This window comes from Erinaceus europaeus, chromosome 1, assembly GCF_950295315.1.
Source record: "Erinaceus europaeus chromosome 1, mEriEur2.1, whole genome shotgun sequence".
Taxonomy (NCBI): Eukaryota; Metazoa; Chordata; class Mammalia; order Eulipotyphla; family Erinaceidae; genus Erinaceus; species Erinaceus europaeus.
The window spans coordinates 158,392,927-158,407,727 of record NC_080162.1 but is presented as its reverse complement, the minus strand read 5'-3'; the positions used below and the strand labels follow the sequence as shown (position 1 = coordinate 158,407,727).

Below are 14,801 nucleotides of genomic sequence, written 5' to 3'. Positions count from 1 at the left end.
AACATAAAATAAAACTTGTGATGAAGATAAAAGAAACAAAATTCTCTAACTGGAAATTCCATCAACAGGCATGTTTTACACATATAACTAAAACTGAAGGACTAATTTATTCACTTCAGATAGCATGTCATCATATCTAATAGTTTAGTAGTATCAAGATTCATCAGAAAAAAAATTCACTATAAAGTATAATGCAGGAGTTGGGCAGTAGCTGAACCTAGCTACTAACCTAGCTGAACTAGCTACTAACCTAGCTGGACATACACATTGCATGCACAGGGAACTGGGTTCAAGCTCCAGGTCCCCACCTTCAGGAGGACACTTCATGAGTGGTAAAGCAGTACTGAAGGTGTCTCTCTCTCTCTCCCTATCACTCCCCTCCTTCTCAATGTCTCTATAGTCTATCAAGCAAAAAAAAAAAAAATACAGAAAAGAAGTATAATTTAAGTTTGTGTAACTAATAAAAGTCTTTCTACTTTTTCAAAATAGTAAAAATAGTTACATATATGACTATAGTGCACTTTTGTTAAATATATATATATATATACTTTTAATGTATTAAGATGTAGATGAGTCTAACGCACTTACATAGAAAATTTAAAAACTATACAGCAAATGTAAATATTTTTATTCATTTTTAGTATATTATTGGGGGGTCGTAGTTTACAGTACAGTACACATGAGTACAATTTTGCATTTTGCCATAGTATCTGCAAAACACTTAACACCAGCTTAGGTCCTTTCCCACCATTATGCACCGAAACCTCATGGTCCATCCCTCCTCCCATCCTCTTTGCTCAGAGCCCTTTGCTTTTGTATAATACACCAAAATCACTGCACATTTTATTTATGTTCCCCTTTATGTTCTTGTTTCTTAAGTTCCACCTATGAGTGAGATCATCTGGTATCCATCTTTATCTTTTTTGGCTTAATTCACTTTACACAATCCCTTCAACCTCCAACCAAGTTGAAGCAAAGGAGGTGACTTCATTATTCTTAACAGCTGAATAATAGATAAGTAATGTATATGTATCTCACAACTTTCTTATCCACTCTTATATCACTGGCATTTAGGTTGCTTTCAAGTTTAAGCTATTAAAAACTGAGATCCTGTTTATTAAACCCTTTGCTTTATATCTTACCATCAGCCACAAAATTGCAGATGCTACTATGATGCCATACTGACCTCCATGGGCAGACGACCTCACCAATGTGTCCTAGAATCTCACCTCTCCAGAGCCCTGCCCCTCTAAGAAAAGACAGAAATAGGCTGGGGGTATGGATCAGCCTGCCAACATCCAAATTCAGTAGAGAAAAAATTACAGAAGTCTTACAGACCTTCCACCTACTGTACCCCATAAAGAATGTCCATATTCCCAGAGGGGGACAAAAAATAGGGAAGTTTTCAATAGAGGGCATGGGACAAAGAACTCTGGTGGCAGGAACTGCATGGAATTATACCCCTGTTATCTTACAATCTTGTTAATCATTATTAAATCACCAATAAAATTTTTTATTATGCTGCTGTGAACATAGGTGTACACAGATCTCTTCAGATGGGTATGATTGTTCCCTTTGCATCTATTACCAGGAGAGAAAATGCCAGGTCATAGGGACATCCATTCCTACCATTCTGAGGGAACTTCAGACTGCTCTTCCTAATAACTTTTATTCTTGAGTATAGTTCTGCATAAAAATGTTTGAAATTTTCTACAATTATATATTATTATACAATAATAATAACTAAGAAAATTTTATACAAATGCATTCCATATGTCTATTGACCCATTTAGTAAATATAGCATTGAAAGAATCAGCCATACTAGCTATAAGCTTTCCAAGTTGATTTACAATTATGGCTGGGGAAACAGTTCAACTGGTAAACCATCAAACGTTTATATCTGAGGTTCCTGGTTCAATTCCTAGCACTCCATGTACCAAAATGGTGTGTGCATGTTCGTTCTCACTTTCTCTTTCTCTCTGCAATATGTGGAACTCTCTCTCTCCTATGTACTAAATAAAATAAATTCAAAATTCAACTATTGTTCCTGTAACTATTCTTTTTTCAAAACTATTACTGAATAATAAAAGTGCTGTTTCAAATAACAATAAAAGTAATGTGATATCTATCCCTCTCATTAAAATAATTTTTTTTAAAAAGTAATATGTCTACTTTTCAAGATAATATTACATGATATGACATAAAACAAGCTAGTGTCTGGTATAAAATAACAGCACACAAATGTTTGCTATTATTGTTGAGACAAGATTTTTCACATTTATTTGCTCCTCAACAACTCTGTTGGACAGATATGGAAGGTAATGCTATTATCTGGGTAACACAAACCAAAGTTATCCAATGTTGGTTGACTTAACTAGGATTGTGAACTTAGTAAGTAGAGAAGAAGAAAAAAAATCTACTTCTCTCAATACCTGTTCTTCTACTCCAGCCTGTATCTTTCTGCTTTCTCTCAAGTTATCTGTTTCTCTTAGAACTCCAGAGACAGATGGCACACAATTTTGTTGAGTAGGAGTGCCGCCCATGGAAAAAGAGGATGGAGAGAATGGTGGTATGGATGGTGGAAAACTAAGATGCACTAGCCTAACAATCTACAAAATTAAAAATAGACAACTATGGATGAGATCATCATCCTTCTCTTTTTGGCTTATCTCACTTAACATGACAACTGTACTGTAACCCATTAATCCACCACAATAGAGTGATAAAAATAAATGAATTAATTAAACAAATATGACCACTACACACTAAAAAGGAATTAATGCAGATACCACAAAGAATAGGGGCAGATAGATCATTATGTTAAATGACATTCTTAGACTCTTATTTTAAAACTACCTTTTGTAGAGTGTCTGTGTGCACACAGATGAAAGCATATAAAATATCCTACATAATATTGTCCCTAGCCCTATAAAATATAGATTGACTGATAAAGAAAAGACAAGTAAGAATAGAACTGACTTTAAAAAGTATATATTTTGTTGTTGTTGTTGTTGAGCTAAACTCATGAAACTCTATCAAGCAATAATTATATAGAAAAATCAAATTTAAGAACAAAACAACTTACTTCACTAACTTCTGTGTTTAAGCAAATATACTCTATGCTTAAATTGTTTAAATACAGGCCTTAGGCACTCATTTCAATTTGCTACTGAATCAAAACTTAGTTATAGGAGGAAACAGTTGCAAAATATTCACATATTGTTCCCTCATTACACTTCCTTCCAAATATTACCAATATTTTTAAATCAAATCTCATTTGTGTTGATCTGTTTTGGTTTTGTGTTTGGTTGTTTGTGTTTTGGTTGTTTTGGGGGGAAGCTGTTTTTTTGGTTTTTGTTATGGTTTCACCACCCCAAGAAAACTTTTTCAGACAGGAGAGAAAAAAAGATATAGACTCAGAAACACCACAGAATGAAGGTGCCATCAGGACTGGGGCTCAAACCTGGGTCCCCTGCACATTAAGTCAAGTGCCTTTCCCAAGTGAGATATCTTGCCAGCCCTTGTGTTGTCCTTTTCTATACATTTTAATATTAAAAATATTAAAATTAATAGCAATGAAGATGAGAATGCTTCTAGTAGCCTTATGTGCTTTCCAATGAAAATAGAGACATCCTGAGATAGCATATTAAGTAGGCACACACAGTTATTAACTCACAGAATGCACACATGGACATGCATAACATATGCATATACATGCATGTGTGTGTCAGAAGAGCACCAAAAAGGAACACTAATCATATGTCCATTCTCACATATGTGGAAGCACTCACAGAATTTTTTAATATTTATTTATTTATTTATTCCCTTTTGTTGCCCTTGTTGTTTTATTATTGTAGTTATTATTGATGCCGTTGTTGATGGATAGGACAGAGAGAAATGGAGAGAGAAGGGGAAGAGAAAGATAGACACCTGCAGACCTGCTTCACTGCTTGTGAAGTGACTCTCCTGCAGGTGGGGAGCCGGGGACTCGAACCAGGATCCTTCGCCAGTCCTTGGCTTTGCGCCTTGTGCGCTTAACCTGCTGCGCTACCGCCCAACTCCCTCACAGAATTTTTTTTTTAAAAAATCACTATAACGGAGCTTAATATAGCAATAGTTACATAACTTTAAACACCAGAGAATTTAAAGCATGTGGTCCTCATTTCTCCCACTGAAAAGTCTAACAGCATAGATTGATTCATTTAGTAAAATGTGGTGAAATTAAGGAACACTATACAGAATACCACAGAATCAAACCAAAGTAGAAGAATTTTAGATTAACTTACATTTGATGACTTGTGGATAGAAATATACATTCCCAGTCTTAGTATAAATAACTGGTTTTGCCTGTCCATCTGACTGAAGTCCAACAAACAACCCTGGGCTCTTCGTAGATTCCAAGCTGACAGATGCGTTTTCCAAGTTTCTCTCAATTTTAAAATGACAGTCAGTATCTCCTGAGCCCTATAGTCAATAGAAATAATTTCAAGAAAAAGAGAAGAGAGAAATAATTTTAAGAATATGAGCAAACACTAATTCAAAACGAGTAACTTCACAAAAACACTTGTTTTCAAATACCAAAAAAACTCTAGATTTTTTTTTTATTGTTTAAAATGCATTGTGTGTTTACACTCTTCCATAAGATTCAGAAGCAGGGACTTGGGAGAAAGCATAATGACTATGCAAAATGACTTTCATGACTGAAATGCTAAAGTCCCAGGTTCAATCCCTAGCACCATTATAAGCCAGAGCTGAGCAGTGCTCTGGTTGGTCTCTTTTTCTTTCTTTCTCTTCTCTCTCATTTTCTTATATAAACAAATAAATATTTTTTAAAATTTAGAAACAGAGGGCCAAGTGATGGCACACCTGGTTGAGCACATAGGCTACTCAGTGCTCAAGGATATGGGGGTTTCCATCTGCAGGGTGAAAACTACATAGGCAATGAAGAATTGCTGCAAGAGTCAAATAATATCTCTCTCTCTCTCTCCTTCCTCTTAATTCTGTCTTTATCAAATAAATAAATACAATAAATTTTAAAATCTAAGAAATATAAACATTGTGGTTGACTGAGATGAATGTGTATACCTTGGTCAAAATACTGTGAATCTTAGAAGGAGATTCAGCTAGAAATGAAATAATAATATATGTAGTGCCGGGATAGCCTGAGGGTACTTCTTCCCGAGCTAGTGCTCTCTGGGTTGGAGAGAACTCAACTGGAGCCAATCTAGACTGCTGCGTGGGAGAGGGATCAGGAACTCATGCCACACTAACTTCACAGAAGATACACTCTGGAACTCTCGGAGCTGGAAAGCAATTTCCAAGTGTCTTTAATCAGAAAAGCAGCTGTTTTTATACTCTCCAATAGGGTGGAAACAGCATGTGATATAGAGAGGGTGGAGCGAAAAGTGAGTGGTGGAAGATCAGGGTGTGACAAGGAGAGGATCAGGGTGTGACAAGGAGAGGGGGTGGAGCAGGTGAGAATTCTACCACTAAACCACCAATGCCCTGGAGGGAGTGTGGTGCTTTATGTAAATGTAAAAGTGATTTATGTAAATAGACCAAAGCTTTGAATGGGATTAAATCTATCCCTATGTAGGCATATGGTTAAGCAGAAGCCAGGGGGAGCTGGCATACTATCCAACAATGTAGTATTTCATTTCAGTTTCATACCTCTATAGGAGATCTGAGAGTATTAAACTGTTAAATTTCCCGTTGGGAAAATATTCCCACTAGTAAATGCAGTGTACCCCAAATATTTAACCTACTATGAAAATATTCTAAAATAATAGGAAAAACTGGGCAATTCTAGCCACCCATTCATTTACATTTAAATCTAATAAATTTCTGTTCTATTTCACATTTCATGGATTGAACTTTACTGTCAAATAGCATTCACATAAATTATTTAAAGAGCATACATAGGGGTGGTAAGATATCTAGTTGAGCGCACATGTTATAGTGCACAAGGCCCCAGGTTCAAACCCCCAGTCCCCACCTATAGGGGAAAAGCTTTGCAAGTGGTGAAGCAGCATTGCCGGTGTCTCTCTGTCTCTCTCCCTATCAACCCTTTCCCTCTGAATTTCTGGCTGTCTCTATCTAATAAATAAATAAAGACAGTTTTTTTAATCTTTCTCCTTATTTAAAAAAGAAGACTATACATATAGCAAAACATTTAAGATACCTACTTTATCCAAAGGACTTAAAAACACTAATTCATATGTGCCCCTATGTTTATAACTGCATTGTTCACAATCACCAAGTGGGAGCAGCCTAAATGCCCATCGACAGATAATTTGTTAAAGAAGTCATAGGATACATACCCCATGGAATACTATTCTGCTATCAAAAAAAGATGATATGTGTCCTTTGGGACAAAAGGGTTGGAACTAGAGGTTATGGTGCTTAGTGAAATAAGAGATGTCATTCATATATGAACTTAGAGAGCTAATACACATGAACTTGCAAAAAAGATGAAGAAGAAGGAGGAGGAGGAGGAGGAGGAGGAGGAGGAGGAGGAGGAGGAGAAGAAGAAGAAGAAGAAGAAGAAGAAGAAGAAGAAGAAGAAGAAGAAGAAGAAGACAACATGTTTCTAAGAGTTTGTGAGAATGATGGCAGTTATCTTTGATAGGTGGGGGAGATAGAACTTTGGTAGTGGATGTGGTGTGGAACTACACACTGTATAAACTTATAATCTTGTAGCTCACTATTAATCATAAATAATTTGTTAAAAAAAAAGAGATAAATTGCCTGAGTAATCTATATGTCCTCAGAATAGAAATACCCTCCTTTTATATTTAATTTTGTATTCATGAGAAAGATAGGAGAGAAAGAACCAGATATCACTCTGGAACATGTCTTGTTGGGGACTGAATGCAGGACCTCAGCTTGAGATTCCAATGCTTTTTCCACTGCACCATCTCCCAGACCACTAGAAATAACCCCTTTAAAAAGACATTTATGGGAGTCGGGTGGTAGCACAGCGGGTTAAGCGCATGTGGCGCAAAGTGCAAGGACCTGCGTAAGGATCCTGGTTAGAGCCCCCAGCTCCCCATCTACAAGGGAGTTGCTTCACAAGTGGTGAAGCAGGTCTTCGGGTGTCTTATCTTTTTCTTCCCCTCCTCTCTCCATTTCTCTCTGTCCTACCCAACAATGATGACAACAATAACTACAACAATAAAACAAGGGCAACAAAAGGGAATAAATAAGTATTTTTTAAAAAGACATTTATAAGTTATTCCTGATGGAGGAACCAGTGACAGTGGAGAAAGGGATCTGTTACAAGTCTAGGCCCATCATGTCTGTGTGGGATCCCAGGACTCCCTGACTAGGGCCCCAGGTAATACGGTGTACTGATAGTGACTAAAGAGTCATCATTAAAGTATGCCAGCCTCTTGCCCTTATCCAGCTTTTGTAGTCCTTACTTTGTCTGACAATCCTGGCTTTGGAGTGATTGAGAGAAGTGAAATAGGAAGTAGGTGAGGAAGGTATCTAGATCTACATAGAAACTGTTTGATTAGGTACTGTATGGTGTCACTTTTTAGGTCTACTTGCTTGCTTCATTTATTGATTCACTGCAAATTATTGTGCATTTTTGCTTTAATATATATATTTCCTCCAACTTATGTATACATGTGTACATATACCCTATCTCATAGACACTAGTCTATATCTAGGTTTTGAGGCTTTGTTAGGAAGTGCACCTCCGGAAGTAGAATTAAGATGTCCTATGACCTTGAAAAGGTCTCACCAGAGTAATGAAAGTGGAGGGTTGACATCCCATGCCTGACATCTCTGGACACAGTCCAAAGTGAAACATGGTACTGATTGTATTGATTAGGCTGGGATCATCAGATGCAGTATCAGTTGGTGTGAGTTTGAGAGAAGTATGCAGGAAAGTGGGTCCCACACCAGAGGTTCCAGGACTGGGAGAAATATGAGTCTTGTATAGAATGGGGAAGTTTCCTGCTGTCTTAGGATTTAAGAAAACAATCTATTGTTATTGCTAGAACCAAATAATTTGGCAATTGGGTTAACTTTGAAAATCCCTTTGTTAGGATTTGCTAATTTATGTCCTTTGCCTCTCCTCCCCAGAGCCCTGCTCCACTAGGGAAAGAGAGAGACAGGTTGGAAGTATAGATTGACTTACCAATGCCATGTTCAGTGGGGAAGGAATTACAGAAGCCAGACCTTCCACTTTCTGCACCCCTTAATGATCCTGGGTCCATGCTCACAGAGAGATAAAGAATAGGGAAACTTTCAAGGGAGTGAAGGAGATATGGAGTTCTGGTGGTGGGAACTGTATGGAACAGTACCAGTCTTATCCTATGGTCTTGTCAATATTTCCATTTTATTAATAAAAATTTGAAAAATTAAACAAAAAAGAAGACATTTATGATCTAATATCACAGGAATTTTAACATTTTTGCTTTGTTTTTCTTATACAGTTTTAGTTTTATACTGTGCTTTGTGAAGAATAATAAACATTTCTATTAGTTATTATTATTTTATTTGTAAAAGATCATCATAATATATTTATCTCTCTTCAAATGTGACCTTCCTATAGTTTAAAAAGTGTCTATTTTCTACCTTCTTTTTATAATGTAAATATGAATTAAGAAACTTGTATCTCTTATTAGGGATACAATGAAACTCTTATTTGTACCATGTTGAGGACACAACCACACAACAAATTATATCTAAGACCAGTAGGATAGGGAGGGACTCCTTGTGTCTAAAGAGAAAAAGAAAACATTATTAGTGTATTGCACCAAAGTAAAAGACTCTGGGGTGGGGTGAGGTGGGGAAGTGGGAAGGTTCAGGTCCTGGAACATGATGGCAGAGGAGGACCTAGTGGGGGTTGTATTGTTAATTGGAAAACTGGGAAATGTTATGCATGTACAAACTATTGTATTTTGCTATAAACCATGAATCCCCCAATAAGAGACCCCTCACAGAATGGGAGAAGATCTTTACATGTTATACATCAGACAAGAGGCTAATAACCAAAATATATAAAGAGCTTTCCAACTCAACCACAAATAACTCCATCCAAAAATGGGGAGAGGACATGGACAGAATATTCACCACAGAAGAGATCCAAAAGGCTGAGAAATACATGAAAAAATGCTCCAAGTCTTTGATTGTCAGAGAAATGCAAATAAAGACAACAATGAGATACCACTTCACTCCTGTGAGAATGTCATACATCAGAAAAGGTAGCAACAGCTAGACAACCCTGCTGCACTGCTGGTGGGGATGTAAATTGATCCAACCCCTATGGAGAACAGTCTGGAGAACTCTCAGAAGGCTAGAAATGGACCTACCTTATGATCCTGCAATTCCTCTCTTGGGAATATATCTTAAGGAAGCCAACACACCCATCCAAAAATATCTGTGTACACATATGTTCTTAGCAGCACAATTTGTAATAGCCAAAACCTGGAAGCAACCCAGGTGTCCAAAAACAGATGAGTGGCTGAGCAAGCTGGAATGGAATACTACTCAGCTATTAAAAAAAGGTGACTTCACCATTTTCAGCCAATCTTGGATGGACGTTGAAAAAAATCATGTTAAGTGAAATAAGTCAAAAACATAAGGATGAATATGGGGTTATCTCACTCTCAGGCAGAAGTTGAAAAACAAGATCGGGAGTTGGGTGGTAGCGCAGCGGGTTAAGTGCACGTGGTGCAAAGCTCGGTTTGAGCCACTGGCTCCCCACCTGCAAGGGGGAGTCGCTTCACAGGCGGTGAAGCAGGTCTGCAGGTGTCTATCTTTCTCTCCCTCTCTCTGTCTTCACCTCCTCTCTCCATTTCTTTTTGTCCTATCCAACAATGACGACATGAATAACAACAACAACAATAATTACAACAACAATAAAAAATATACAAGGGCAACAAAAGGGAAAATAAAAAAATATATATATATATATATATATATATAAAGAAAAACAAGATCAGAAGAGAAAACACAAGTAGAACCTGAACTGGAGTTGGCATATTGCACCAAAGTAAAAGACTCTGGGGTGGGTGGAGGGGAGAGTACAGGTCCAAAAAGGATGGCAGAGGACCTAGTGGGGTTGTACTATTATATGGAAAACTGGGAAATTCTATGCATGTACAAACTATTGTTTTTACTGTCAAATGTAAAACATTAATTCCTCAATAAAGAATTTTTTTTTAAATGCAAGGTTGGAAGAGATATATTCACTTCCATGTTTATTGCATCATTATCTATAATAGCCAAGAACAAGAAACAATGTAAATATACATTTAGTAATGAATGGATACAAGGTGGTAATGTAATATAGATATATAGATATAGATACATATAAACTTTTCAGATATAAAGATAAAATCTTGCATTTTGAAACAACAGGGATGGAGCTTTTCTGATGTTAATTTCATTGCTCCACTACACCCACACACAACCCACAGAAATAGTGTGAAATTTCCTAATACTGCAGATACCACCTCTTTATTTTGTTGGGGGGGGGAATATGAGGGGCCTGAAATGGAGGTGCTATAGATAACCAAGAGTCAATATTTAACTCTACTGCAGTTTCCACTCCCCTGCAGTCCAATGTTATCCAGGAAAGTAGTAGTAACTAGTCAGCACACTTCACTACATGTATGTATGCAATCTACATGATCAGAATCTCCTGGCCCCCACCAAGGGAAGATGAGTTTGCCTAAAATATCTTTCTTTTATAATTTTGTCCTTCTTTCTTATAAAAGCATCCATTTGGGAGTCAGGCGGTAGAGCAGTGGGTTAAGCGCACATGGCGCAAAGCACAAGGACCAGAATAAAGATCCCAATTCGAGCCCCCGGTTCCCCACCTCCAGGGGAGTCGCTTCACAGTCAGTGAAGCAGGTCTGCAGGTGTCTTTCTGTCTTTATCTCCCCCTTCTCTCTCAATTTCTCTCTGTCGCTATCCAATAACAAATAAATAAAGTCAAAAAAAATTTTTTAAGATTTTTAAAAAAGAATATCCATTTGTACAAACAAGTTCTTACAGCACTTTTCAACTTGGTAGATGGAATACTGCCTAATCAACAATTCAGCCAAATAAGTCAAAATTAAGTTACAGTCTTGTTAATTATCCTACATGTGAAAGAATAAACGGACCCAAAACAAGCAATCCTTTTTGGACCTATAAGAGAAGTAAGAACACAGAGTAAATCACTGCCTTTATCAGTTTGTATCACTAAGACTAGTGATACAAACAAGTAAGTGAAGTCACAGATTGTTACCGGAGAGACATAGCAAGAGCCAATGAGGGAATCAGTGTCCAGGAAGAAAAGCCTAAACTGTATTGACAAATCCTGAAAACTCAGTGTGGGCAACTCTGAAAGTTAAAGCTCTAGGGGGACCCAGTCACAGAGGATGGTGGAAGGGGTTCTAAATTTGTCATTCAATCGGAACTCAACTAAATTCCTATAGTAAATATCAGAGAATTCTCTGGTATTTCTGACAGAGAGAGGACAAATAAGCCAAAGTACTCTGTTATTCTAGAAGGCCAGTCCGCTGGGGGGAAAATAGCTAATCAGAGCCTAATTAAGATGGTGGGGCTGGAGACTGTGTGGGGGCTGTCTAACTCCAGCCCAGTCTGGCTGAAACCTTGACCTCAGAAGGACAGGGCAGCCCTAAGAGAGGAAGTGACCTGCAATTGACAGACTGGGTTGAAAAAAATGATTGTTAAGTGCTCTGCCAACAGTTAAAATGCCAAAGCTGAATTTGAATAACAAAGTAACAACTCTCTAGGAATCCCTTTGCCAACCTCAATCCTGCTCCTTGCCCCTTTTAAAATAATGAAAAGTAACTAAGAATCTATTATAAGATTTGTTCTAGGTGGAAGGTCAAGAGGGGCTCCAACACAATTCCAGGAGGCAGTGATCTAAGAAGTGGGAAGGTCTGAAGGCCTTGAGCATTCCCTGCATGCTCCTGAATCCACCTCCTGGTTTTACTCTCACTTCTTTACCTGGACTAGTGCTTCTCCGAGAATGAAAGAAGGGAAGAGGTTAATCTGAGATTCACTTCAACATCTATTGAAGATTTCTCCAGAAATGTAAGACACCCCCCTCCTTAAAAAAAAAAAAAAGCTGATTTGATGTTTTTGTCACTGAACAGTTTGCTCATGTCAGTTTGCTTCACAGCCATCCTAACACTGAGAAGTAGTTAATGAAGTTTACAGTCAAGAAGCAAGGAAGCAATAGTGACTAAAAACATACCTTCACATATAACTAAGTCTTTCTCTGAAATTAATAATTATGACCACCTATGTTTTCTATTAAATTCTTTAAAACCTTACATTATCTTTACCTTTTAGTGAATTGTATGTGTAGGAATACATTTTGACTAAAGAGGAATACATTTTGACTAAATTTGTGATGCTAGATACTCTTATCTCTTTTAGGGTCATATAGGTTTAGAGTAGTCTCCCCCAGAAAACACAGATAGGTTTTTCTAAATATCCAAGGTAAGTCTTCTCTTTAAGTGCATCTTAATACAGAGAACTAAATTTAACCAAGGCCCTACTGTTACCAAAACTTAAAATAATGCCAATTACCTAGATTTAGGAATAGCTCCAGAAACAAACTTCTTATCACATAAATCTACCTAAAACCAGGGCATAGATCCAGAGGTGTTGTAACTAAAAATTAAAAGGGGCTTGACTGCTATATGTAATGGATTCAGCTGAGGGATGGCTAGGAGTAGGTGTAAAGGAATCAAGGTTTTATTAGGGCTGTACAGAGAGGTATGGGACATTATTTTAAATACTGCAAAACAAACAATTATCAGCAAGGGTTAAGAATACACTAGGTCCACAAAGTTCATGAGTAGTTATCAAAAGTTCAGTCCCATGAGATAAACAGTTATCAGCCGAGGTATAGGTTACTCATGGCTGTAGAGAAGGCTTAGAGTTTACCAGCTAGCTGAGTCACACGTGTTCAATTCCCAGGAGAAGTAGCCACAGTGGGCACCTCAAACAGCCTCAGCCAAGATGCATCTGACCAGGAGAAGAAGCAGCAGCCAAAGAGAGTAGACTTCCGGCAGGCTGTGCTTTTAAGTTTATTTATTCAGTCCACCCACAATGCTTTGTGCATTTGCACAGACCAGACCCACCCACAGTTCATTGTGCATTTGCGCAGATGACTGTATGCTCTGTCACCAGGGCTGACATCAGTCAAGTGCTGTGCCCAACTTCCTATGGTCAGCCTGTATATTGCATCACAACACAGAGGCAAGGTTTTGTTATCTAAAACTATTCCCTCCTTGTCATGTGAAGTCACCCACTCATCTATCCTAGACATGCCGGGTCCTGGTTAGCCTCTACTTTAATTTAGTATTAAGGCAGAATTTTCTTTTCACTCCCATAGTTCCCTAGTTTCTATAAGCTAGACATTTATCCATAAATAAAGATCCTGAAAGTGTGAGTTATATCTATGTGTATGTGTCTTTAGTACATCAATCACTATTTAGCATGTTTTCCATAATACTCCTACATCTTTTTTCTTTTGTATTCATGCTTAATGATAAGTTCCATCCATGTTGTGAAGAAGCTTATTTTTCTTCTTTAAATTAGCAATCTTAAAATAGTCCCTCATGAATGACATGTTGTTTGTTGCTAACTTGAATAATGTGGTTTACTCCTACAGCATAACAACTTTATGGTAACAAAAATAGAAGCATTTGTAATAGGATCAATGTCACTTGATTTAAGTGTGTGTGTGCCTATAAAAAATGTTTTCAAATATGCAATGTAAGATACATTGGAAACATTAGTGTTTACTTAACTCAATTTATACAATAAAAAATTGTTATTTACCAGAACTGAAGCAAAGTTAGGTTTTTAGATGTAGTATAATGATTATACATTACTATTTACCTTTCAATTAATCTTAAATCCCTTTAGAGAGTGTAAGCAAGCCTTATCATTGGATGTAAATGAAAGTAACTAAGATAATTATTAGCCTTCTCTTTTCAAAGGTAGTCTCATGATTTTAGACCGGATACAATGAAAGTGCAAAAAATAGTATCTGGTTGTTATGCCTCAATACTACTTTTTAAAAACAAGTATTAGTGATTGACCTTTGGCTTATAACAGTATAAAATTTCTTTAAAACAGCCTCACATTCTTTAAGTGTATAAACTTCTCTGCAACTACAATCAAAGTACTAGTGCCATCACACTATCAAAATGGCTTCCTTACCTCATTCCTCCCACTCGCCTATCCCTAGTGTCCTGGTATCTACCATATTTTTTTCAAAATATAACAGTTAATTTTGTTGTGTCTTCCTTTTTCATTTGCCTTGGCTGACTTAGACTATACATATGACTAAAACTTTCTGATATTCACTTTCTAACTTACTATATTTAGCACATTCTACATAAGTTCCATCCATACTATCAAAAAAGCAGTTTTTTTACATTGTTTTTTATTGAGAGGATTTAATGGTTTATAGTAAATAAATTTGCTGATACCTGAGTAAAATTTCTCAGTTTTCTGTAAAACACTCTCATCCCCAGCCTACGTCCTCCTCTGCCATCATATACCAGAACCCTGAAAGTCCCTCAACCCCACACCCCCAGAGTCCTTTACTTTGGTGCAATATATCAAACCCTGTCAAAGTCTGGCTTTGTGTTTCCTCTTTCTGTTCTTATTTCTCAATTTCTGCCCATGAGTGAACTCATATCATATTCATCCTTGGGATGCATTGGATCAACCTTCCCGTGGTGCATCCCGTGAGTACCCATTCATTGGGGAAACTGACGATCCTTCCTAGCCGACTGAATCCACATGG

At 37.2% G+C, this 14,801-nt stretch overlaps 1 protein-coding gene across 1 annotated transcript in view; it reads right to left on the bottom strand.

The window, feature by feature from the left end:
• Positions 1–14,801, bottom strand: part of RP1 (RP1 axonemal microtubule associated) — a 180,182-nt gene that overhangs the window by 68,687 nt on the left and 96,694 nt on the right. Inside the window, exon 15 of the mRNA XM_060198887.1 lies at positions 4,288–4,465. Within this exon, the coding sequence (XP_060054870.1) occupies positions 4,288–4,465 (178 nt within the window). The remainder of the gene's footprint in view (positions 1–4,287; positions 4,466–14,801) is intronic.